General features: G+C 40.3%; 2 protein-coding genes across 4 annotated transcripts; one reads left to right on the forward strand and one right to left on the reverse strand.

The window, feature by feature from the left end:
• The first annotated feature begins 1,512 nt into the window (after positions 1–1,512).
• pals1b (protein associated with LIN7 1, MAGUK p55 family member b) lies at positions 1,513–19,519 on the forward strand. Of its 3 annotated transcripts, none has more exons than XM_051409353.1 (14): positions 1,513–1,742; positions 5,162–5,643; positions 6,762–6,970; positions 10,192–10,269; positions 12,861–12,980; positions 13,714–13,875; positions 14,347–14,424; positions 14,518–14,701; positions 15,685–15,753; positions 15,916–15,987; positions 16,679–16,840; positions 17,109–17,311; positions 17,616–17,726; positions 18,517–19,519. In XM_051409353.1, exons 2-14 carry the CDS (start codon positions 5,316–5,318, stop codon positions 18,691–18,693), a joined length of 1,953 nt encoding a protein of 650 aa, XP_051265313.1. In that variant the 5' UTR covers positions 1,513–1,742; positions 5,162–5,315; the 3' UTR covers positions 18,694–19,519. The 3 variants fall into 3 exon arrangements, with proteins under 3 accessions (XP_051265313.1, XP_051265314.1, XP_051265315.1); XM_051409354.1 differs by having other exon boundaries at positions 12,873–12,980; XM_051409355.1 differs by lacking the exon at positions 10,192–10,269.
• A 341-nt stretch (positions 19,520–19,860) lies between these two features.
• Positions 19,861–23,284, reverse strand: atp6v1d (ATPase H+ transporting V1 subunit D). The gene is made up of 9 exons (XM_051409358.1): positions 23,077–23,284; positions 21,851–21,968; positions 21,678–21,757; positions 21,525–21,592; positions 21,395–21,439; positions 21,213–21,316; positions 20,876–20,942; positions 20,698–20,776; positions 19,861–20,591 (listed from the first exon to the last, which is right to left on the reverse strand). Exons 1-9 carry the CDS (start codon positions 23,115–23,117, stop codon positions 20,447–20,449), a joined length of 747 nt encoding a protein of 248 aa, XP_051265318.1. The 5' UTR covers positions 23,118–23,284; the 3' UTR covers positions 19,861–20,446.
• Positions 23,285–23,380: the final 96 nt, after the last annotated feature.

Raw genomic sequence — 23,380 nt, forward strand, 5'->3', positions numbered from 1 at the left:
TCCAAGAGATACTTCACCTTGCTGGGGCCACTGCTGCTTATCTAATAGATAGATATATACTTTATTTATCCCGAGGGTAGTTCAATAAAAGGTACATAAAAAAGTCCCTGTGAATGTATATAGTCTATGATTTCCTTATAATACTCAATGCTAAAGGTAAAGACATTTACTTGTAACAGAGTATTTGACAGTGTGATATTAGTACTTTAACTTAAGGTAAGTATCTGAATACCACTGATCATTTGTAAAGTACATTCTGCTCTGTACTGTGCTTAAGTAATATTTTGAGGTACTTGTACTTTGCTTATATATTTTCATTTTAAGCAGCTTTATACTTCTACTCCACTAAATTTCAATGGATATTTTGTAATGACAATTTTGAATCAGGGTAACACGTACAAGGTAATCAAAAATAAGCAGCCAACTGAAAGTTAAAGCAAAAAGATGAGGTTGAAGCTTAGAAATGTAAATGTGAATGCTCTCAACAGAGTCAGACTGTCGGGTATCAGCAGGAAGGTTATTGCAGAGGAAGAGGACACAATAGGAAAACCCTGCAGCCTGCAGACTTCACTACTGACCACATTAAAATGTTGCTCACACATTAATGCTTCACTATAATCCAATATGATGTATATAATGTAACTGTAACTAACTGTATAACTAACATTCTGCATTACTTTAAGTCCCTGAATCCATAGCAGCATATATTTCTTGTTTACACCCCCCAAATCATTCAAATTTAGAGCCTGATTTTCACCCAAATATAAGTCAAGGCATAAAAATAGGAGTGACAAAACCCATTAATATTAACTTTTTTCATGTTGCATTCTTGATATTTGTGAGCAGCCTGAAATGTTTTTTTTTATTCAGTGTGTGCCTCAGTGTGTGCTTGGGCCCATGTACTGCACAGAGGAATACAGTGAAATACATTACTTAATGTACAATACATTATAGCAGATCTATAACAGCAAGATCATTTTCAGCCAGGTATGTGCACACATACAAGGAATTTGACGGCAGTTTTACTTTGTATATAGGCTCTTATTATCTTATTATATCTATTAGGCTCTTATTATATTTCCATTATTATTTGTATCCTTACTTTTTGTAGAACAACTGTAACAAACACATTTTTAAAAAATATTTCTGATTCTGATTCTGACTTATGTTGCTCTCAATGTACAAACACAGACTAAAAGCATAAATAAACAGAACAACAAGCTTGACAAAAATAGACATAAACTACTATGTAGTATACATTATACATGTACATGAGGTAGGTGGATATGACAGTATATACAGATAGTATTTATGTTTAAAAAAAGAAAATGGAAACATAAATATTAAGTTCAGTGGATATTAGAGTCCCAGGATTATTGTACAGGGAGATTTTGGGGGATTGTTTTGGGTTTTAGTTAATATAAAGTATTATATGTGTGGTCGTTACGTGCCTGACAGAGAGGGGGCGCTGTAGAGCCGCAGTGTTGCCAGGGAGACGACTCAAAACACCGGGCGCAGTTCCACAGCAATGGCCACAAGTGTCCCGACCGTGCCTGGACAAAACTCACTCAGGCGGCTGAACGCGGTCCTTGTGGAGCCTCGGGGGAGACGTTGTGCTACTCCTCGCCGTCGGTGTGTGAATGAAACACACATTTACAGAGCGCTGGATTATAAAGGAATAACCACTTTTTTATTTTTTGTTGTTTAATCCCAAACCCATTCAGCCCGCTGTCTTTGAAGTGGTGAGTACAAGCCGAGACCGTTAACGGGACAGCTACCGTTAAGCTACGCAGTTAGCGCTGCCAGGCTACTAAAGCTAAGTTCCTAGCTATTGTTACGTTAACGCAAGTTCATTTTGACACAGTAATAATTAAGAACAGCGTGTTTCTTTTAAAAAAATAAAAATAAAAATAACAATACGTGTATTAAGGTCTGCTGTCGCCGCTGTACACAACACTGCTCTTGTGTAAAGCTGCTCAAAAATATATATTAGATGATTATTTCTGTACAATAGAAACGTTAATTCCTCCGGTGACTCATTGCAGGACGACTACCTTAGTTTAACGTTACCAAACCAGCAGGCTGCTAGTTTTAAAACCCCGCTGAAGAACTGTGATTAATGTAAGAAACATATTTTACCATTTTCACCCCGCCTGGATGTATTTATGTTGCTAATTATAGCCAGAAATCTGGTGGTGGAGGGGTAAATCCACCGAGACTCAGTTTGCCCATCTTTTTTTAGGTGACTTTCAGTGACTAATAATGTTACTTTTATGATAACAAATTCAAAATGGAGAGTATCTTAATGCCTTACAAACACTCTTTAACTTTCCTGAACTCAATAACTCAGCTGAGTTTTGATCTGGTTACTTTAAGTAAGAATTAGCTCATGTTTAGTTGGGATTAGAGTTTGGGAGGAAATCTCTTGTTGTGTGATGATATGAAAATTAGTGGCCAAAAATAATTGTGATATACCATATTATCAGGATAATCATGAATATATATGTATCCCGATGAAAACCTTATTGAGGAGTATCACCAAATTGTAGTGGGGTTGGTTTGCTATTAATAGTCTTTATATAAGAATGGTTATATTAGGTCTGGTAGTTTAAGACATGTCCCTTTCACAGTTAACTATATTATTATTTAATAAGTATGTTGAAGTCTGGAGTACCTGTGAGGACATATTTTTTCCGGGTCTTTCAACCAGATCTAATGGCCTTCTTGAATGAATACTGCTGACGTTGTTTTCAACATACACAACATAAACATTACTTCTACTGATGCATTGTTTTGTGTACAGAAGGTCAGCACTGCTATCAAAGGAGGTGATTCTAGCACTATTTCCACTCATAAATTCTGCATTTATTCTACATCAGAGTGATAGAGTACAATATGTTGTAGGACAGGATAGTACTATGTTGGTTTATTTCTGAAAATGAGAGGTCAAAGTTTACCCAATTGTATTTAGGTTGTTCCTGGGATATCTTAGATTATCTTACATAGTATTTTGTATTTTTGGCCTTTCAGTATCACCTCACCCTGTTCAGTCAGTGGGCTTTCTGATATGAGCTTGCCACTGCCTAATTTGACCTCACATGACTTGATTACTTCTTTAATTTTGCAGAAATATTTAACCATCTCCTTAATCTTGCAGTGGCCCTAAACATGTTCCACATATCTAAACACCAAACGTCTCGTATTGCCTTGTTTGTTTATGTCTAGGTGGGTGTGTGCACCTCCATTCATTCTTACTATTCTACCCAGGTCCCTATGTCCCTTCCCAGTGTCCCTGCCAGTGCTGTTCTGGCCACTGAGCTAGAGTAGAGCGTCGAGATCTAGGCTTAATTAAGCCCACAGGAACAGATGGCCTGCTGGCCGTCTCTGCTGTTTTCGAGCCGTACACCACCACTCGAAACAGAGCTAAATGCTTCAGCAGGGGAGGGTTTTGGGAGCTTGGATCAAGAGCTGGGGGGGATAGACCTGCCAGACGTAATTAGCTGTGGGAAGTAGGTAGAAGAGGGGGAGGGCTGCCGTGAGGTCGTAGGTGATGTATGACTGACTATATGACATGAGCTTCAAAAGTGGCTTTCAGTGACAAAACCATAATTATCTTTTTGTTTCTTGAGGCTTTTTCTCTATGGACACAGAAATGTGTCTTTAACTGATAAGTCATAATGAAGGCAGTGTAACATGCAAGTTATTATCTTTTTCACAATTCTGGCCCCAGGAAATATGCATTCAGGTATGTGTAAAGCCTACAATGTATTTAAGACATAGCAGGTTGAGAGAACGGCAGTCCTACCTAAGCCATTGCATGGTGTTTAAACATAAGCTAATGTCATTATGTGAAAGATGAACACATGCTTTTGGCTTTCTAGACATGTCCTCCTTTTCCCTTTCACTCCTCACTTAGCTTAGCTGTTTTTGTGAAAATTATTTTCTGTTATAAAAAAAACAAACTCTGGGCTAACATTAAGTCCACGTGAACATCTCCCAGTCACACTACCAAATTTGCTAATCCTGATTAATACACGTCTCATTCTTAAAATAGATTATAATCCACATCAATCACAACAAAGGCTGTTCAGGTAGTAGTAGTTATCTGTCAGGCATCACATTTAAATGTAATATCTTTATTTAGACATCTGTACATTGACTGCAGATGGATATTTTGATTAAGCTGTTCATGAGGATAACTGGGGACAGGTGTACCCAAGCAAATGGCTCCATGAGGTTGAACTGAAGGGATTTCAGGTGACAGAGGCCAGAGAGCTTTCCATGTAAAGAGTTAGATTAGTGGTGTGATAGATGAGAGGAGGTAGGAGTAAATCTTGGCCCTGATCAACAAGTAGCCGGTGGTAAGGAAGCTAAACATTTCTTTTAAAATACAACTTCTTTTTACATTTTTGAAGAAATGTGTCATCTCAAGGCCCCTGAAAGAGCACCGATTAAGTACGAGGTAATATGGCTGAACAAGTTACTTAGTAACCGCTGCTGAACTAATCAATAAAACTGATCTTTACAGGGTTAGTGAGGGTCAGAATGCAAACAAGTTACTTTGGTTTATTGATCCACTGGAGGGAAATTCCCATGTTACAGCAGCACAAGGGTTTCTTTAAAAATAAAGAAAGAACTTTTAAAAGTGTTTAAACAAAAGCTACACACTATAATACCTCAGACTATACCAATCAATTGTGCAATTATGTACGTGAGGTGTGTCACGACTTCACACTGCTCTAAAATTATGTCAGTATTTAAATTGACATTGGCATGAGATCCTGGAGCTATAATAATGATGATAATCTTCTCTAATAGACTCTTGCAGATGCAAACAACAAATAGAAAATATAATAACCATAGATTAACCCTTCACCGCCTATAAAGTATAACAAAAAGGGAATGTTTTGACAAACAAGGCTCCAGTATCTTTACTATATTCTCAGTTGAGCTATCGATTACTGTCTGGTGTATACCTTTTCTGACAATGAAACCCATCAACTTCTGTTCAAGGTTTCCTAAGAATGTGACAGCAAACGAAATCTTGTTTGAACCATTACAGAATTTTGTTAATTTTTTCTATGTCTTCTTTAAAAAAAGTGTACTGTTTTTTGTGAAAGTGAAAACAACAAGCAAAATCCATTTGAACTCTGTATTTCAGGATGACAGATGACAGAAAGAACATAAAGGACTACACCCTCCGCTGGCGTGCTATGGCCTCTGATTCGAGCAGTGTCAGCATTAGTGCCTCGTAACACTCAAGCAGATCTCAGTAAACACTGGGGTGGTTTGAGCTGTGCTCTGCTGCAGCAGGGATGATTACGTCCCATTCAAACGGTTATGTGCAAGAGGCCTCTGGTCAGGCCAAGAGCCACAGGGAGAGGGCAGTGGACTGTCCAGGGGAAGAAGGTAGCCTTGTCAAATCTCCACACTGCAGTGCTCACATGGAGAGGATCCAGCACTACCAGGAGGAGCTGAGGAAGAGGAGAGAGGAGGACAGTAGGGGGAAGCACGACATCGATCCCAATGCTTCACTTAGGCTCAAAAAGCTGTCACAGAACCCCAAGGTGGGCATTGACAATCCCACCTTTGAGGGGAAGGAAAAGGCCACCAAAGACACATCCTACCAGGATCCTGTAGCCGGTGAGTTGAGAAGAGGAGGCCAGTGAGGGTTAGAAGGTCTGTACGGGGGTCAAAGAGGGTGGAAGGAGGAGAGAAGGTTACAAAGAAGAAGAGGAATTTAGACCTTGTAGAAGAATAGGGAGTTGTGAGGTTTTACAAAAGAAATCTGTGAAGACAAAAGGATTCAAACAATGACTATTGAGGGGGCAGAGCAGAGGGGAGTGGAGGAGGGTGATGTGTTTTAGGGGCTGTCCACCATTTCAACTGGTTATTGCCTTGGTCCTAACTCTGGACTGGAGTAGAAAAGCCCATCAGTTGCCTCAAGAAAATTAAGATTAAAGTTAATTTTAAATATTACACCACATCAAAATCTAAATCTGCATAATTTTATTCCATCCTTACAGGCAGTGCGTAGCAACAACATTTTTCTCACATAATGAGTACATTGTAATTATATACTAAAGCACTATACAAGAAGGCTGTAATCCTTATGAAAATAACATCACATCTGAGTTAAAATCATATATACAGCCATGAGGTGCTGTGATAAGACAGAGAGCACAACTGACAGTGGCTGCAAAAGAGGTAGCACGCAGATAGAGAGGCAACCAGGGCCTATCTACTATGAAATCTATTATACAGTTCAAGTTGTTGCAGAAGATAAATCCTATAAAAAGGATAAATCTCCAATGTAAACATTCTAGACTTCCACTGCAGAGACCCACAGTTTGAGTTCTTCACATAACTTACATACAGTTGTGCATAGATGTTTTTATTGCTCTGAAAGTTGACAACTCTGTTTGGCAGCCAGCTAACCCTTGTCATGGTTATATCTCTGTTTATCAGTGATGTTAATGTAACTATTGTTGTAGACCCAGGTCTTGTATAACATGAGATTAGTATGAGATGACGGTCTTATATCAGTGGGTCAAATGCAAGTAGAATGTGCTGGTGGACAGAAAATTAAGACTTACATTGACAAGCTGCATGTGTTTACAGAAAGGTAATCTTGTAATACAAACAATAAGCATTCCCACTCTTGAAGGAGCACAACTTTCCTGACTTCTGTCATTTTGAACCCTGTGTGTCTCTGTATGGCCTCTGTACTGTTTCCCTCACTGTCTTTGCCTCTATCTCAGAACTGGAAGAGTTGCTGCAAGCTCTGAAGTGGGCGCAGCACTGCCTGACTGATGCACAGAGCCAGCAGGATGTGGAGCTGATAAGGCAGCTCCTTGCCAAGGAGGACTTCAGGAATGCCTACACCATCTACAGCGCTGTATCCCTGCAGAAGAGCAGAGTCAGTCCCACCTCAGCCCTTACAGTACAAGCAGAGGATCTCTGCCAGGAGGTACACATACAAACATTGAATGGAAGCTCTTTTACTTTGCTGCAGTATGAGAAGTTACTGAAAAGTACCAGAAATGTACATAGACCTCAGTGATAACCTTTCTGTTAGTATTATATTGATACTTTGCAACGTTTATACTGCTGGATCTAATAGCCCACAGCTCCAGGAGAATTTGAATCAGGGAAAATAGAAAAGAGTTTTACCCGGAATAATGAATACCTCACTCTAGTTATACATGGTTACACTTTTATCCATGCCACAAAACTAATTCTGTACCTCATGAGACTAGCAGTGGTCTCCACAGAGGAGGCAGTTTGTACAAACAGGCATAAAGGCGCTAAAGACTGTACTCACCAATTTGTGGTTTGGACCCTGTTAAGCCTCTATTTAGAGGCTAGTACCTCTGTGAGTAAGTATCTGAACAAGCTCAATGAAGCATGAAAAATCTTTGTTTGAGGTGATGGTTAATTCAACAAAGCTGCCCAAAAAAACAGCCATGCCAGTGTAAATAATTATAAAATGTAAATTGTCTTGTGGTTAACAAGGTGAGTGAAAACAAAAATGAGGGATTTGTTGGATCCAGGCCATGCATGGAAATTGAGCCAAGGTAAAAGAGGCAGAAGGTAGAAACGTTTTAAGTGGAGAATAAGGGTGAAACCGTATACGATGACAGGGAGATACTCTACATTTGAGATGGCCATTGAAGAAAAGGAAGGAATGCATGAACCAGAATGGAAATATGTGGTTTATTCCACTGGTTTCCAAATATAGTATATAAAACATCACAGTGCTTTTTCTTTTCATATTTGATTTCTCTGTCCAATTGCTGTTTCCTCTTTAAATAACAGTAGACAGTGCAGACTCCTGTGTCTCAGTACAGAGAGTGACAGAGAGCAAGAAACCTTTTCAGTATTCAGGTTTGAGTAGGTGGGAATGTGCCACACCTGACTCCCTCATTGACAAAACACAGTTGGGCTCTACTGAAGCAAAGCGACAGTAATTGACTTGTGTCCCTGCAGAGCCGTGCCTCTGCACATTGAGTGTTCAAATGCAGCCTGTCACACAGAGCCTGGTCCCTGTAAAAATACAGAAATTGTGATATGGTTTGCTCTGAATTAGGTAGAAGCTCCATCCAACGATGACAAGCTACACCCACAATAGGCACTTCATTAGGATTAGTGTCAACTTTTGATAGGTGTGAACATGAACAAATGTAATACAGGCTTTTCAGCACAGTCAAGCTGGTGCAGTGTGATTTTTAGCTGATGGCTGGATGTGTAAGAGTCAACTTTGTTCTGACGAAACAGGCTGTTATGAGCTGTGTAGAGTTCATTCAAAGGACACCAAGCAGCATTGCTACAGAATTGGTATTCCAGTCTTGACTGGAGTGGTTTGAAGATAGAGGGACCGGTTGAGATGATCTATTTTTCTTCACACGCACAGCACGTTGTCTTCCTCCATACAGTAGATGAGTGGACACACCCACCGGGCACAGCTCCCGAAGTGCTTAACGACGCGTAATAGTTTGAGCTGCAGTTGGTCTAAACTAAGTGGCTGTGCTGTGTGACACTCAGATTGGCTGTTGGGTAAACTAATCTCCAAGCAGCCCTCGGTGCTGGCTGAACGGTACAGCACACTGCAGGAAGGAGGCCAGGATCTGGTCAGCCAGAAAAAGAAACTCCAGCAGCTTACAGCAGTGTGGACAGGGGCGCAGCGTTGCTTTGGGGGGGGAGGGGAAAGTACGTCACCTTGTTAGTGAGAGCTTCGATTAGTGTAATGGATGAACTAAGCTTCCAACAGGAGAGGAAGAGGCAGAAAGACAGAGTAACAGGACACCAAAGTTCCTAATGTCATGATTCAGTATATAATCCAAACCACAAACAATAGCATCTTCCCACCAAATGATTAAAATAGAACCATGTAACAGAGAGCAGAAAGGAAGGGAAGGGAAATGGAGCAAAAAGCCTGGAAAGTCTGAAAAGCCACGGAAGAAAAGTGTAATGTACTGTAGTTTAGATAGGTGCTTTCCAAGTTTATGCTTGTTAAATTTGGTTGAATACAACATTGATGCATAAAACACAATGAAAATGAATCTGTTATGGATTTGTGTTTTTATTTAGTTTTTCCAAGTGTAACAGCCAGCACTAATCAAGTTGCTTTACAGCAGAGTGAATATGGAGCACTTTTCTGTCTGGAATGTGAAACCCTACTGTGAGTTACTAGTGGGTAGCCAAGTGCAATGTTTTTTTTATGTATTCATACAGATATTTGTTCAGCCCAACTTAGTGTTTGTGTAGGTGAAATGCTAAACACATTGTCCTTAAAAAAAGGTACCCGGGCCAAGCAAGGGAAACAAGTAAGAAGAAATTATGGTTTGCATGTAGAAAATGTTCTACCTTAATGTACATAATCATAAAAAAAAATTTAAGTTTAGGGTGCTATCATAATCCATTCATGAGATTTGGGGATGTATTTGGGATATCTCAGTAAAAATTTAACTGAGATATGATGTGTAAAAAGTTGACAGTCTGCCCTGAGGTTTGTGCTAGGGAATGGCTCATTGAGTCACTAAAATCCAAAGAATGCATCGTCTGGGGAGCATTAATTTGATCACCACATGGTATTCCGCTTTTTAAATGTTATGTAACAGTGCTGACTTTGCATTCGAAACTATTGACAAAATCATAAAATCATGATCTGTGTCTTGTTTTAAAATGTGCTTCTATAATGAAGGTCAGAGGAGTCCAATGTCAGATGTTAGGAGAAACAGCTTAGGGCTGGGTTGCGCTAGAAAAGAACTAGTTCGTATGATGTGATGTCTGACCACATTGGAAATTAAATGTATTTGTACCTGTTCCAAACATGCCTCAAAAGCTGGTCCTGTTTCACCTGGAGTATACCGGCAGCTTTAGACTCAAATATGAGGTTCTTGTCACTGAAGACTTTGATTGTATTTAAACAATTCCATTTGAAAAATTCAAGACAGTTTAAGGTTTTTAAATTGGTACTCTTTATTTGATCTTGACTTTACTTGGTTTTGTTGTAGTTTATAGTTGTTTGTGGCAGTCAAACAGTTTACCTCAACATGGTTCTCTGTGTGTGTGTGTGTGTGTGTGTGTGTGTGTGTGTGTGTGTGTGTGTGTGTGTGTGTGTGTGTGTGTGTGTGTGTGTGTGTGTGTGTGTGTGTGTGTGTGTGTGTGTGTGTGTGTGTTTCTGTTCAGGTACAGAAAATTCTCCAGTCCAGCCAACAGAAAGAGGGTTTGGAGCTCAGGGCTCTGCTCACCAATCCTCATCTTCAGGTCAGATGTCAGCTTGCTAGCTGTGGCTTTTCATATCTCCCCTTTACCTACACTATTAATATAAAACAACAACAGTGAGACTGAGCAAGCCAGCCGAGTCTTGTAGACCAACTCATTGATTTAGTTAATATGCTGATATTTTAAGTTTTATTATTCCAATAGGATAATTGTCTCTCTTGCACCCTCCACTGGGGAGTCGGAGTTAATCATTTAATAGCCTATAGATTGTAAGACGAAAAAATAGGACTTAATACCAGTTCAAAGGCAATTAAAGAAGAAATAATTCATTGTCAACCTTTTGCGTGCCAAAAGCGGAAATGTCTTTGCTTGCATCTGCAGAAATCTGCTGTTTTTTTTGTGCAAGACAGCCTCACTTTGTCACTTTGTGTCATCATATATACTTGGCATACAGATTGATTGACAGATTGCGCCATCATGATCCAGTACACTACACCAGGACAGAACAAAAGATATAGACAGCAGGGACTTTATGGAGGAGGTCATGAGATCATGAAATGTAGGGTCTCCCTTGAGCTGGCAGGAATTTATTATTTTGCTCAAGGATATTTGAGCAGGGCAGATGCTTGCTTTACTGATGAATTCTTTAATGACACACTGTTATTATTTGCTTTTATTTCAGGGTGGCCTAAAGTAAATCTTTTTCAAGGTCAACTAGTCCTTGTTTTGTTCTCGACGATTAATCTGGTGGGTCTCAAGAAAGGCCATTATGTAAATTAGGCTGTCATGTGAGTCAGCTCTCTTGGTAATGAAAACGGAGTGATTGGTGTGTTCTTTGCAGCAGAGTGATTGTTAATGTCTTTGAAATGAACTAAGAAATGTAAAAGATCTTACTGGTTTATGTCATGTGTGTTTGTGTGTAACAGACTATAGCTTTAGTGTAGTTTGCAATGTCTCTGCAATTATGTACTGTAGTTTGATTTAGATAAATGAAAGCCATAATTAACCTTTCAATAAGGTGTATTCCTATGAGTCCTGCTGACAAGGTGTATGCTTCTTTCAAATACAGTGATATTGCCAGTGTATTACAAGATGTAACTGGTTGATACATACATACATACATACATACATACATACATACATACATACATACATAATCTACATAGTATCTTAAGATGTTAGAATAATAGTCTAGGTGACTATTTCTTACTTGTTATGAAGGGGATAAAGTAAGCAAGTATTTTAAAGGAGGGTTTTAGGATACTTTATAATCAAAGACTCACAGTGGGTGTCATTAACTAACTTAACTGAGTCTAATCTTCGGTTATGAGCAATTTGTCAGTCCAATTTGGCTTTAATCTGTTAAGTAAGGATCATACAGTACATTACCATGGCTGCTGTTGGCACAGCTAACTAACTGGACAATTAAGATGTTCCTCTCAGGTGTGCCACATGCTCCATCTTTATAGAAACGATTAGACATCAGAGGTGTTCGACAAAATACAGATATTCAAATTGGATTGCTTTAAAGTGGCTTGACTTGCTAATGCTCTTGATTTGACAGTTTAAGCTTCAGTGATTCTTCTGTAGAAAAAAAAATATGTAGCCACATTATCAGGCTGTTATTGTCCATTAGAGAGGCAGTAAGGTGAGAGAAGACCCCAGGTGGATGATTCTGCTGTGATTTTATGGTTGAGGGTCCTGTCAGCAGAGCGCCAGGGGGTCTGATGTATGACCCATGTGTGAACTACCAGTTCTCCCATTGCCCTGTTAACCCCTCCAGTGAGCTGGATCCATGTAGCCAGCAGGGGCAGTATGATGTGAAGTGAGCCTGCCTTGTGGCACAGAAAGTGGAACAGATTATGTTGGTTTCCCTGTGGGGAGCAGAGGATCACATGAGTCACCCTGTAGTCTGTACAGGTAAACAACCTCATAGCCCATACTAATGGAGACAGGTACATGTGTGAGAGAAATAGGGTCCCCTCAAGTTCATCTGTCTCCCTCTCACCATTTTCTAGGACACAGTTTCCTCACGAGCAGGGAAGCCAAAGGTGTTTGATGATTGATGGCGGTGGATCCTGACTCCTAAATGCTGGGGGAGATTAAGACGGATTGTGTGTACGCCAAAGCTTAGCCTGGCCTGCGCTCTCTCAGGTCCCCTCTGCTGCAGGATAGAGAAACTTAATTTGGACCGACGGTTATTAATTGTGGGGTTGGGAGCGCTTGTCACATTAAATGAAGTGAAAGAGCAATCTCTGTTTTATTTCTGGCTTAGAGGTGGGTTTACTGACTGGTCTTGTTAAGAAAGATGGGGGTGTAGATAGGCTTCTTTTAACAGGTGTATGTTTGAAATTTGTATGGTATCTTCTTTTTCATCAGTTGATAAATGTATGGTGTTATAAACCATGCTATAAGATTTATGATACTTTTATTTCCATGACAACCATAGCCGTTAGAAAGGACAACATCTATACAGACAGTCAGAAGCCATTCATGCATATATTCTCTTTACCTCACGCTGCCCCCTCTTTTATTTGTCTGTCTGTGTTTCTGTCTATTGTGTGTTTGCAAAATTTCTGTGTGTGCGTACTGTTTGTCTCTATGTGTGTCTCTATGTTTGCTTAATGTGGCAGGCACTGATGCAGGCTCATGACAGTGTGGCGGCGCAGGAAATGGCAGAGGAAAATGTGACCGAGTACCTCGGAGAGACAGTTAAACTGGTGCGGCTGGAGAAGGCCCGCGACACTCCATTGGTGAGACGCCATCTCTAAGCCTTTCTGAGTATCTTCTGTTTATGCTGTGTGCTTGTGTCTCATTTAAATTGCTTTATAATCGACTTGGGAATATTCTACTTCATAATTACAGATCTTGTGAGAGGCAAGGCGGTGAGGAACAAAGACAGTTGTGTACACATCCAATACTGCATCTAATTACAGTACAATAAAAATGTAGAAGACAAATGAGCCAATAAGATATATATGGGTTGTAAGCATCCATGTTTTTGTGTTATTTATTTATTTTTTTTTGCATGTAAGTAAAAAAAGCCTCTACTCTCAGGCTTCACCATGCTCCACCAACTCACATTTATCATCTGGGTGTGTCAGTGTCAGTGTACCCACAAACCAACAGGGTAGCAAAATGCCTGTGAGTGTGAGCTCCATTTCAAAACACTGGCACTGACACAATGATGTTTACCGTATGTGACATATTTCTTTGTATGCAAACTGTTGCCTCTCCTTGGCTTTTTAGACTCTGTTCACTGTCATTTTGGAGAATATTATGGGTTTGAAGTGTTTTGTTTACATATTAATTATCCAGTGTGTTGCTTGTTTTGTGAGACAATCTCTGGCATCTACAGCATATTAACTCAGAGTGTGTGTGTGTGTGTGTGTGTGTGTGTGTGTGTGTGTGTGTGTGTGTGTGTGTGTGTGTGTGTGTGTGTGTGTGTGTGTGTGTGTGTGTGTGTGTGTGGTGTGGGGCCATCAGGGTGCAACAGTACGAAACGAGATGGACAGTGTGGTCGTGAGTCGGGTGGTGAAAGGCGGAGCAGCAGAGAGTAGCGGCCTTCTGAGTGAGGGAGATGAGATCCTGGAGATCAACGGGATTTCTATTCGTGGGAAACACATCAATGAAGTCCACGACTTACTGGTGAGGACTGGGGTTATCCAGTGGTGTTATACAATAATTCATGGGAAATCAGCTCTGTTACAACTTTATTTTATATAATGGGAATATAGCTTTGTTACGGTGTTCATACAGGTGCTTCAAATTTCTTGAAAACTAATATTATGTACATTTAAAGCCATAAAAGGCATTAGAATTAAGATCTGTAGCTGTGGGCACAATTATATACATTGATTTTAGGAGATCATTGTTATCCGAATAAACAACATTACTGCTGCCTGCATTTATTTCTGGAAAAGTCTGTTTCTTTTTCCTGTGCCAATTTAAAGGTAATTTCACATGAATACAAATTCTCAAAATATAACATGTAGCCAACTGCCTGGAAATAAAACATTTGCTAAACGCCCTAGGTAAATATAGTCAGTATAAGATATTGTTTTATGGAAATGTGATCCCTGTCATGTTTAATTCATTGCATGCCATCTTTTCCATCAGCAACAAATGCACGGCACTCTGACCTTCCTCCTCATTCCAAGCTCCCAGATTAAACCTGCCCCGCACAGACAGACTGTGGTAAGTCTCTAATGATGTGGGTGTGTGTGTGCATGAGAACGCCTGTCCGCATGCATGCAACGCTAACCTTGACATTGTAAACCCTGTCCTCAGATGCACGTTCGTGCTTACTTTGACTACGACCCCAGTGATGACCCCTTCGTGCCATGTCGGGAGCTAGGCCTGTCCTTCCAGAAGGGAGATATCCTCCACGTCATCAGCCAGGATGACCCCAACTGGTGGCAGGCCTACAGGGACGGAGATGAGGACAACCAGCCCCTGGCTGGACTCATTCCAGGTAGGGACCAGACCAGTGCTGAATATCAATATGTAGTTTATTGCTTCACAAGGGCATATAACTGCAAGGATGAATTTCTACTAGTACATAAATCTAGAAGAATACAGGCATTATGTATTTATATGTTTTGTAGTATCACATTCTTTTATTTATATATACAGGAGAAATGTTCCCTGTGCAGTGCACGTGGCGGAAAAATGTGAGAAAAGGAGCAACAAAATTGGAGTTGCATGCAAATGAGGTTCTTTGACGTTGCATTGAGAATATATTTTGGAGGACCAGGTCTGTTTTCAGCTAAAGGTTACTTGGTTGATAAAGCAGTCATTCTGTCAGAAAGTACAAGAAACGGAAATAAATGATAATTCTGAATAATTTGAATCCATTTGTTGATTAGAAATTGTCCAACAAGTGCACACATCTATATCAACATTCAAAATCCAGATGTAGTCTTAGTAACCAGAATATGGTACCCACACCTTTATTGTACATTGTTTTAAAACCTTCAACCAGTCACCACCACTTCTCATAGTATATTGACAAGTTGATTATTAATTCCCTCCCTAGTAGCACATGGGGAATGCAGTCATAGTAAGGTACTTGAAAGTTGTCTGTGACGAATAACTTACGTGGCACGACTATCCTGGCAGGAAACACCACCCATCTGGCACATCAAGCAGATTAAAACAAACACCTAAGAATTCTTTGCGATTACTCTCTGAGCCCGGCCTGTTGTGTCTGGAAGAAAATCAGGTTACGCACGGAAATGGAAAGCTGTCCATCTTTTTGCCTGTTCCTCAGCACCTCAGGAAAGTCTAGGATCTATAGAGACATATTATTGAACACCAACCACAATGTTTTAATCCATTAAAACTTGTTTAAATAAATATGGGCTTTTGAGATGGAAAACGTATTGGATTGGTGAATCTATATTTACAGCGTTGGATAGCTGATCTGTTTCTCTTTGCTTTCCTAATTTTTTTTAGGTAAAAGCTTCCAGCAACAGAGAGAGACCTTGAAGAAAACTATAACAGACAAGAGTCGAGAGCACCAAGGTCTGTTGAAACATACCTATGTGAAAATACAAGATATTATTTGCAAACTCAAACATTCTGCATCCATCCTGACTCACATAAAAATAGAAGTTGTGGTGTCTAGATGGCTGTAACAAACTGGAATGATAAAGCGAACATTCTTTTGACTTGTCATTTCTCCAGGGAAGCTTTGGTGTGCAAAGAAAAGCAAGAAACAAAGGAAGAAGAGCACGCCTAACTTGAGCAAAAATACTGGTAAGACTCTACTTTTTCTTTTTTACTTTTCTCACTGCGTCTCTTCAGAAATGTAACGGTTTGAGATGTCTGTTGAGAATGTGCTCTCTCTTCCTCAACAACCACTAAAGCTACACCCTTAACCCACTAGACTCCCAATTGTCACTTCTTATTTACCACCAGTGAAAGCCAGTTTCCAAGTGCCCACACATTGTCAGTATTAACCCCACACGTTAGCTGGAGTTGACATGTCTGGTCGTTCTCGCAGCAGCTTGTCGCAGCTCGGTGTGTCACAGGTCAGATTAATCCTGTCTTCACAGACGGGATCAGAGGAGGCACCAACAGGTGCCCAGCAGGTGCCTAAATGGCTTGAAGGGAACTATGGCGTTATTGGTTCACACATAGAAACACATATATACTCAGGTTCAAACACACACTATTCAGTGGCCAGCAATAGCGGACTTTATGTGTAGCTGAGAGGGTCGAATATGAAGCAAGACATGGCTAAAAAATATTTTTTGCACAACAGAAAAGACACAGGGGTAATAATATAGTAGTTTGGTACAATATTGATCTCCTCTCACCTCTTTCCCGCCTCCAAAGAGGGGTCAGAGGTCGTGGTTGCTTACAGAACAGCATCCCAAGAGCTAGAAAGGATTTGTTGAGTTGATTGGGGATGTTTCATTAACCCTCCCCCTGACTGTCTCCTCAGATTGCGATGACATCCCGACCTACGAGGAGATGTCTCTTTATCACCAGCCTGCCAGCCGCAAACGCCCCATCGCTCTGATTGGTCCTACAAACAGCGGTCACGATGAGCTGCGTCGGAGGCTTCTGTCCATTGAACCGGAAAAGTTTGCCGTTGCTGTTCCGCGTAAGTCAATGAACAGGGACACGGCAATATCAAATATTCATAAAAACACTTTATGAATCCAGACAAGGAACACAACATGTGAATTTGCAAAGAATTTAAATAATTTGACACATAACATCACCTTTATGCAACTGTGACTGCACAGTTTACAACAGACGCATAAAAAGGACTTACTGTGTATTTTTGATGTGTGACCTGTGCTGATTACCTTGAGGATTTTTCCCAACAAGTCAAATTTTAAAGGAATTTATCCTTTCTCACGGCTCAGACACAACCAGAAACTCAAGGATACATGAGCGGAATGGGCGCGAGTACAATTTTGTGAGTCGGGCTGCCTTCGAAACCGACCTGGCGTCAGGGAAGTTCATTGAGTCAGGGGAATATGAGAAGAACTTGTACGGCACCAGCACCGACTCAGTTCGACACGTCATCAACTCCGGACGCATCTGTTTGCTCTGCCTCCACACCAGGGTAGGAGACTGAGCACTTGTTACTGTCTGGACTTAACATTGTTTCTGTCTTAACATGTTAATTACAAAGCCCATTTCATCCCACTGTCTTGATCTTAACCATTGTGGCTTCGCAAGAACATAATTACATCTTTTTCGTGTCCTGAACATGAATCTCAAATCGGTTTTTGGTTGATTAAAAAGTCAATAAAGAAGACGCTATTGCAGTGTTTGGCTTGGTGTATTTTTAGTCCTGTTTTTTCTTTATTTTGGTTTTCATGTATTCATTTAATATATTCATATGTCCCTGTTCTTCCTCCTGTCAGTCACTGCAAGTATTGAGATCCTCCAACCTCAAGCCCTATGTCATCTACATCGCTCCTCCTTCTCAAGAACGACTGCGCACCCTGCTGGCCACAGAGGGGAAAACACCAAAGGTACCCACTGTCTCCAAATTGTTTTTTTTTTTTTTTTTTTTTTTTTTTTTTTTTTTTTTAATTTTTTATTTGTTAGGAATTTCGGGGGGCCTTCTTGATTTTAAGGGGTGTAAGAAAACTATATACACAGTAGCCTATATCTCAGCATTTTGTTCATTTTTGTGTGAAAAACAAATAAAATTGTTATTAAAATTTAAAATTTTTGATTATTATTTAATATTTAAACTTTGAAGACCTGAATACAAGCTATATTCACAGAGCCTCGTCCTGCATTAGAAAACAACCAATGAGCTAATAAGACAATGACAAGAAAACACTGCCTATGTATGATTTTGAAAACAAATACATAATGCAGACAGATAATTGTATAAAAATGTCAGGAAAACTCATCTCTGATAAATATTAACAGGAAATAATCTGCTCAAAATGCATCCTAATCTCGTTTTACACAAACTTCCTGCAATTACTGTGTTCCCTGTTGTACAGTTTATCAGTTGTTCTCCACTGTTATTGTTATACCTTGAATATAATATGAAATACCCATCAAATATGTCACTAAGTCAGTGTACTTAATGACCGGAAAAGGGGTCCCTTAAGGAAAATGGTTGGGAACCACAGCTCTAAATACACAGTACAACGGAAATAAACAATACTGCATCACATCGTGAAATAACCAACACAGCTATCACAATGATAACAAAATGTTCATATCATAAATTAAAAAGCATTTAAGATTTATATCGCCACCCTGTCACTGACTAAAAAGCATTGTCTTGTTTCCTGTACACAGCCTGAAGAGCTTAAGGAGGTCATTGAAAAGGCCCGCGAGATGGAGCACAATTTTGGCCACTTGTTTGATGCAACCATTGTGAACATGGATCCAGACCAGGCTTTCTACGAGCTGCGCAGGCTGATAGACAAGCTGGACACTGAGCCACAGTGGGTGCCCACCTCCTGGCTGTGCTAGAGGTCACAGGGTCTCACCGTGGGGAGCCTCAGGGTAGGAGGAGGTAAACAAAAGAACAAACATGAATGTTCCCCGGAGACTGAAACAAATGAAGGATGGACAGTGCTGATTGTCGCTGGATTTTCACGTGCACATTCTCCTCGTTTATAGAGGAGGGGGTCTTTACCACATGTTGCAGGGATGGACTCAAGTTTCTTACGTTTCTTTTTGTTGGTGTGTGTGTCTTTGTGAGTGATTTTTTTTTTTTTTCTGGTTGTTTTATGAAGGTTCTTGTTCAGTTTTATGCAAAGTCATTTATCAAACAAATAGAAAGATTTCTATCCTATTCTTCATAGTTATTTATAATTGTAAATATATATTTTCTAGACAAAAGGATATTTTATTGTTACATTTTGTGTGTCTATGTGATATACCAAACAGTACACTCAACTCGGAGTGTGTTAATGTTACAAATATAAAGTGGCTTCCTGATAAAAGCAGGTACCAAACAGAAGAGAAGCACTTGTGCTTAAAGTAGCTGCAGTTTGATGTCTTCCAGTCAGAAACACAGAAGAAATATCTGCTGTAATCTGCACAGTTTTGGAGTGCTTCCTTTACACCAATGTCAGTATTATTTTATGTTGTCTCATGTCTCATTTATGCTGTGATAACAGACCTCAAATTGAAGGTATTGTCTCTAGCTGGTTATCATTACTATCAGTATATCATGCTGCAAATTACTGCTGGGTTAGTTTAGTAACGGTATTGCTTCTTTGCAGGATACTTAAATCATAAGCACAATTCTGGAAAAGAGTGTTAATAAAATCCGATACATATGTGAACAAGTGATGTACATACTGAATGCAATGATTTCACCTTGTAATTGTTGTTATATTAGAGAGCGTCATTTTAAAACCAGTTAGTAATCTTGGTGATACAACACAAATGCAGTCATTCACCCCTTGTGAAGTCCTGCTGCAACTAAAAATAATGTGTTAAATTTAGAGTTCTGCTGCAAGATGACTGCCATTCCTCACCTCGCTGGGTTGAACACTTGGGCATAAAGTTTCCTAGTCCCATTTTTCTTTACATACTGAACTGAACTTCTACATCCGTCCCAAAGCCTGATTATGAAACTGTTGCGACGTGTGTAAAAGCTTTAATCTTAGTAAGAAATCCAGGCAGTGATTGGATATTGATAACATCTTTATTTGGAGGAGGTGTGGGGCTTTCTTGACTTGCACACCAAGTTTACAGTTTTATTTAGGGTTTCTGGTACAATGGTAAACATCCTCAAATGAGGTAACAACAACCCTGTGACATGAGGTCAGCAGCGGGACAGGCCTCCACAACACAGACTCACACACTCAGACATCTACAACCACCTGAAGCTTTACAGCATGCAATGGCTCTAAACGTTGTGAGGAAACTGAAATATCTACAAGTTTGATCCGTCACACAGAATGCTTCTTTAATTTCACTCGCACACCATGTGTAAACATAGGTATATTCTTATTATTTAGATTATTTTATCATAGTGAATTCACTCCCTTGTGGGTAAAACAACCAAGTGTGACAACACTTTGGCTCTGTACAGTGACAGATCTGCAAACACACAGGACCTTCCAACACTGAAACAACAGAACAAATCATCACAAGTACACAAAAAAAACCAACTTCCATCACTTGCTTGAGAAGACATTGACATGGCCAGAGAGGCACAGAATAAATAGGATGGTGGGTGGAGTCGGTGACCGTCTGCCTTTAGAGGGCTTCACTCGAACAGCATGTCTTCGTCTGTCTCCTCCATCAGCATGTTGGTGGGCTCTGCGATGGGACCCAGTTTAGCCAGGCGCTCAGCAATCTCCAGTTCTGTCCTTTCCCTGAGCTGCTTCTTCTTCTCTTGGATCTTCTTCAGCCTAGCAGAGGAGGGAATATTATCAGAGTTATAACAAAAAACAAAAAGTTGAGGTAGTAAATTTATAAAAGTGCACATGTGGTCAGAGTTCTTTAAAATGTTTTCACCTGTAAAACTCCTCTCGTTCTCTTTCATCTAGTTCTGTGATGATGTAGGTGAGGGTGCGATCAATGCGGGGAATAATCACTGCAACGTGGGATAAAGATGAGCAACAAGAACAATCGCTGTACTTCAATGTTTGATGAAAAGGTAACAATTGTAAGTGTGGGAAAAGTGTGAATTTACCATGCTCGATAGCGTTCACACGGCGGTTGGTAATCTTTATGGCTTCATCCAGAGTGACAAAAGATGTCTACAGACAGGAAGTGGGCAAAATGAGTCAGAATTTTACACTTTTTCTTACAGACAATACAGACTTATTGTAGTAATTTTGACTATCATTTAATTAACAACAAACTCAAGTTCCAGTGATATGTTAAAAAATTACTCTAGCTATCAAACGTAGAAGTGTAAAGTAGTATAAAACGTAAACACCTAAATACAAATACCTAAAGATTCTTCTTGAAAAATAATAAAAACTAAGCCGAATGAACTTCGGCATATTTGTTACAGCGCCCCCTACCTGTAAGGAGGCCAACTCCACCAGAAGCTCAACAGCTCTGGCGTAGTTCCTCTTCAACCTGGAGAGCTGCTCTCCTCCTCTGGCCAGACCGGTCAGCTCATAACCTGAAAGACACCGTGAGAGTGAGGTCTCGCCGTCATTCACCAGCCAACACACACTGATTCTATCCAGACATCACTTACTGTCTCCGCCTTCTTGGTAGTGCTCAAACACTGGAAGGGTGACACCTAAAAAGAGAGAAAACCGTGTTTAAGAACTTGTGTGATAAAGGGATTGTAAAAAGTAAGGAGATATAATATTTTGTAGGCTAACCTGCCACGTTGTCTTTCTTGGCTCGGACCTTCACTTGGGCTTTGTTGACATTCTGGATTACAGTTGTGCTGCGGACAGAATTACAGGCGGGAGTTACAGACGCATCTGAACCAAACACCACACCACATGACGAGATCTCGCTCTGATTCTTACCTGAAGTCTCCAGCTGCAAATTTGGCTTCAGCCAAAGAGAAAGCCGCCTCTCTCATCACCTCTCCCATCTTAGTCTTAGTCTGAGGGGGGAAAAATATATAAAGGAATCCACCTTTTAGAAAATGGAGTTATGAAAGAAATTGATGACCAGTTATTAATAGTTTTCAACTGACTTCAATAATTTTGCGGAGGATCTGACGGAAGCGCATGGAGAGGGCGTCAGACTTCTTCTTGAGCAGGTTGCGGCCGGTCTGAGCTCCTTTCAGTCGAGCCTTCATGATGGTCTGAGCCCTACGAGTACCCAAAAGATTCAAATATTTACACACTCTTTGACACTTGCGGGTAAAAGGAAACAGACACTACAACAGCTGGAATAACAATTTATTTTAAATGTTGCCACTAACAAATATCAGCATTATTAGTCTACATCAGTGGTTCCCAAACTTCTTTTTGTCTGATGTACCCTTTCAGCCCTATCAGATGGGCTCAAGTACCCTTTAATAGAACTGTTTTATATTATTTGACTGCACAGTTATCCTGGTATTGATGATGTTAAGGCTCGGCCTACTGTTTTAGTGATTTCATTCAGGTTCGTGGTAGAAACTGGCAGTTTATCTGTTACTTTGGGTGTGTGGGTTTTTTTTTTTTTTTTCTAATTGCCTCTCTGTTACTTTTTTTAGACAGTTGTGACAATAAATACACTAAAGATCAATACCACACATTTGCAATCCTACTTGTGTGGTCATCTTTCTCCAAAAGACAAACAAACTGTTTATTCAAAGTCGCTCAGGTACTCGACTATCTTCCCCTGTGGTATCTAAACAACTCCTGGTTGGGACTCACTGACCTACAACTCAGAAACAACTCGCTGATATTTGCAACCAATGTTCTTGATCTTCATCCTTATCAAAAACACAGCCCATCTCTAGGATTAAAACCCCCCCCTCTCTCTCTCTCTCTCTCTCTCTCTCTCACATACACAGAGGGTACAGAAAAGCTGGCATGATTGAATCAATATGGTAAATACGATTAGACAGGAACCTCCACTGCTCAGAGGAAACAGAAGACACTGAAGATACAAAATGTTAAAAATAATAATAATAATAATAAAGCCCTGTTACTGTCTGGAGGTTTCAGACAGCTCACACTGGCATCACATCAGAAACATCACATGACAAAATGAGGACTCTTCCTCTTTTCCACAGTAACCTGGCACTGATATAAACTATATTTAGGCTTGAATCCCACTGCAGAAACCAGACTGAGCTCCCTTTCTGTGTGAGATTGACCCTAACTGTCCAGCAGCTAAGAGAAAAAGCAATAAGTCAACAGTATGGCATTATATCAGCTGGATAAGAAGCAGTGGGTTAGCAGACGAGCTAGCACACAAGCTGCTTACATTCTGGAGGGGAATATGTCGATTCTCTCTTTTCCCGACATCTTCTCGTCGTTTGGTCGATGATTGCGGTCTTGTGTTTACTTCAGTTGTCTATCAATGGACGGTGAAACGTTCGCCTTCAGTCCGCTCTGTTGAACGGTGTGTGTAAAGCGGACTCCCGGTTGTTTTTCCCGTGCAGGATTTTAAGACGCACAGCTCGAGGGTGATGATCGTGATCTTGTCCGACTCTCCGTCCGCGGTGATCAGCTGGTCTCCGGTCATGTGACTGAGCCGAACGCGTTCTGCACATGCGCGCGTCGGAAAG

Source organism: Dicentrarchus labrax, unplaced genomic scaffold, assembly GCF_905237075.1.
Source record: "Dicentrarchus labrax unplaced genomic scaffold, dlabrax2021, whole genome shotgun sequence".
In the NCBI taxonomy this organism is placed as follows: domain Eukaryota; kingdom Metazoa; phylum Chordata; class Actinopteri; family Moronidae; genus Dicentrarchus; species Dicentrarchus labrax.

What these genes read in the sequence shown, in the direction of transcription:
- atp6v1d (XM_051409358.1), bottom strand. Translation starts at nt 23,117, where the DNA reads ATGTCGGGAAAAGAGAGAATCGACATATTCCCCTCCAGAAT. An exon ending in GACATATTCCCCTCCAGAAT is followed by an intron (nt 21,969 to 23,076) that starts GTAAGCAGCTTG and finishes GGGTACTCGTAG; the next exon opens with GGCTCAGACCATCATGAAGG. An exon ending in GAACGAGAGGAGTTTTACAG is followed by an intron (nt 20,592 to 20,697) that starts GTGAAAACATTT and finishes CTCCTCTGCTAG; the next exon opens with GCTGAAGAAGATCCAAGAGA.
- pals1b (XM_051409353.1), top strand. Translation starts at nt 5,316, where the DNA reads ATGATTACGTCCCATTCAAACGGTTATGTGCAAGAGGCCTCTGGTCAG. An exon ending in ATGAAGTCCACGACTTACTG is followed by an intron (nt 13,876 to 14,346) that starts GTGAGGACTGGG and finishes CTTTTCCATCAG; the next exon opens with CAACAAATGCACGGCACTCT. An exon ending in CAGAGGGGAAAACACCAAAG is followed by an intron (nt 17,727 to 18,516) that starts GTACCCACTGTC and finishes TCCTGTACACAG; the next exon opens with CCTGAAGAGCTTAAGGAGGT.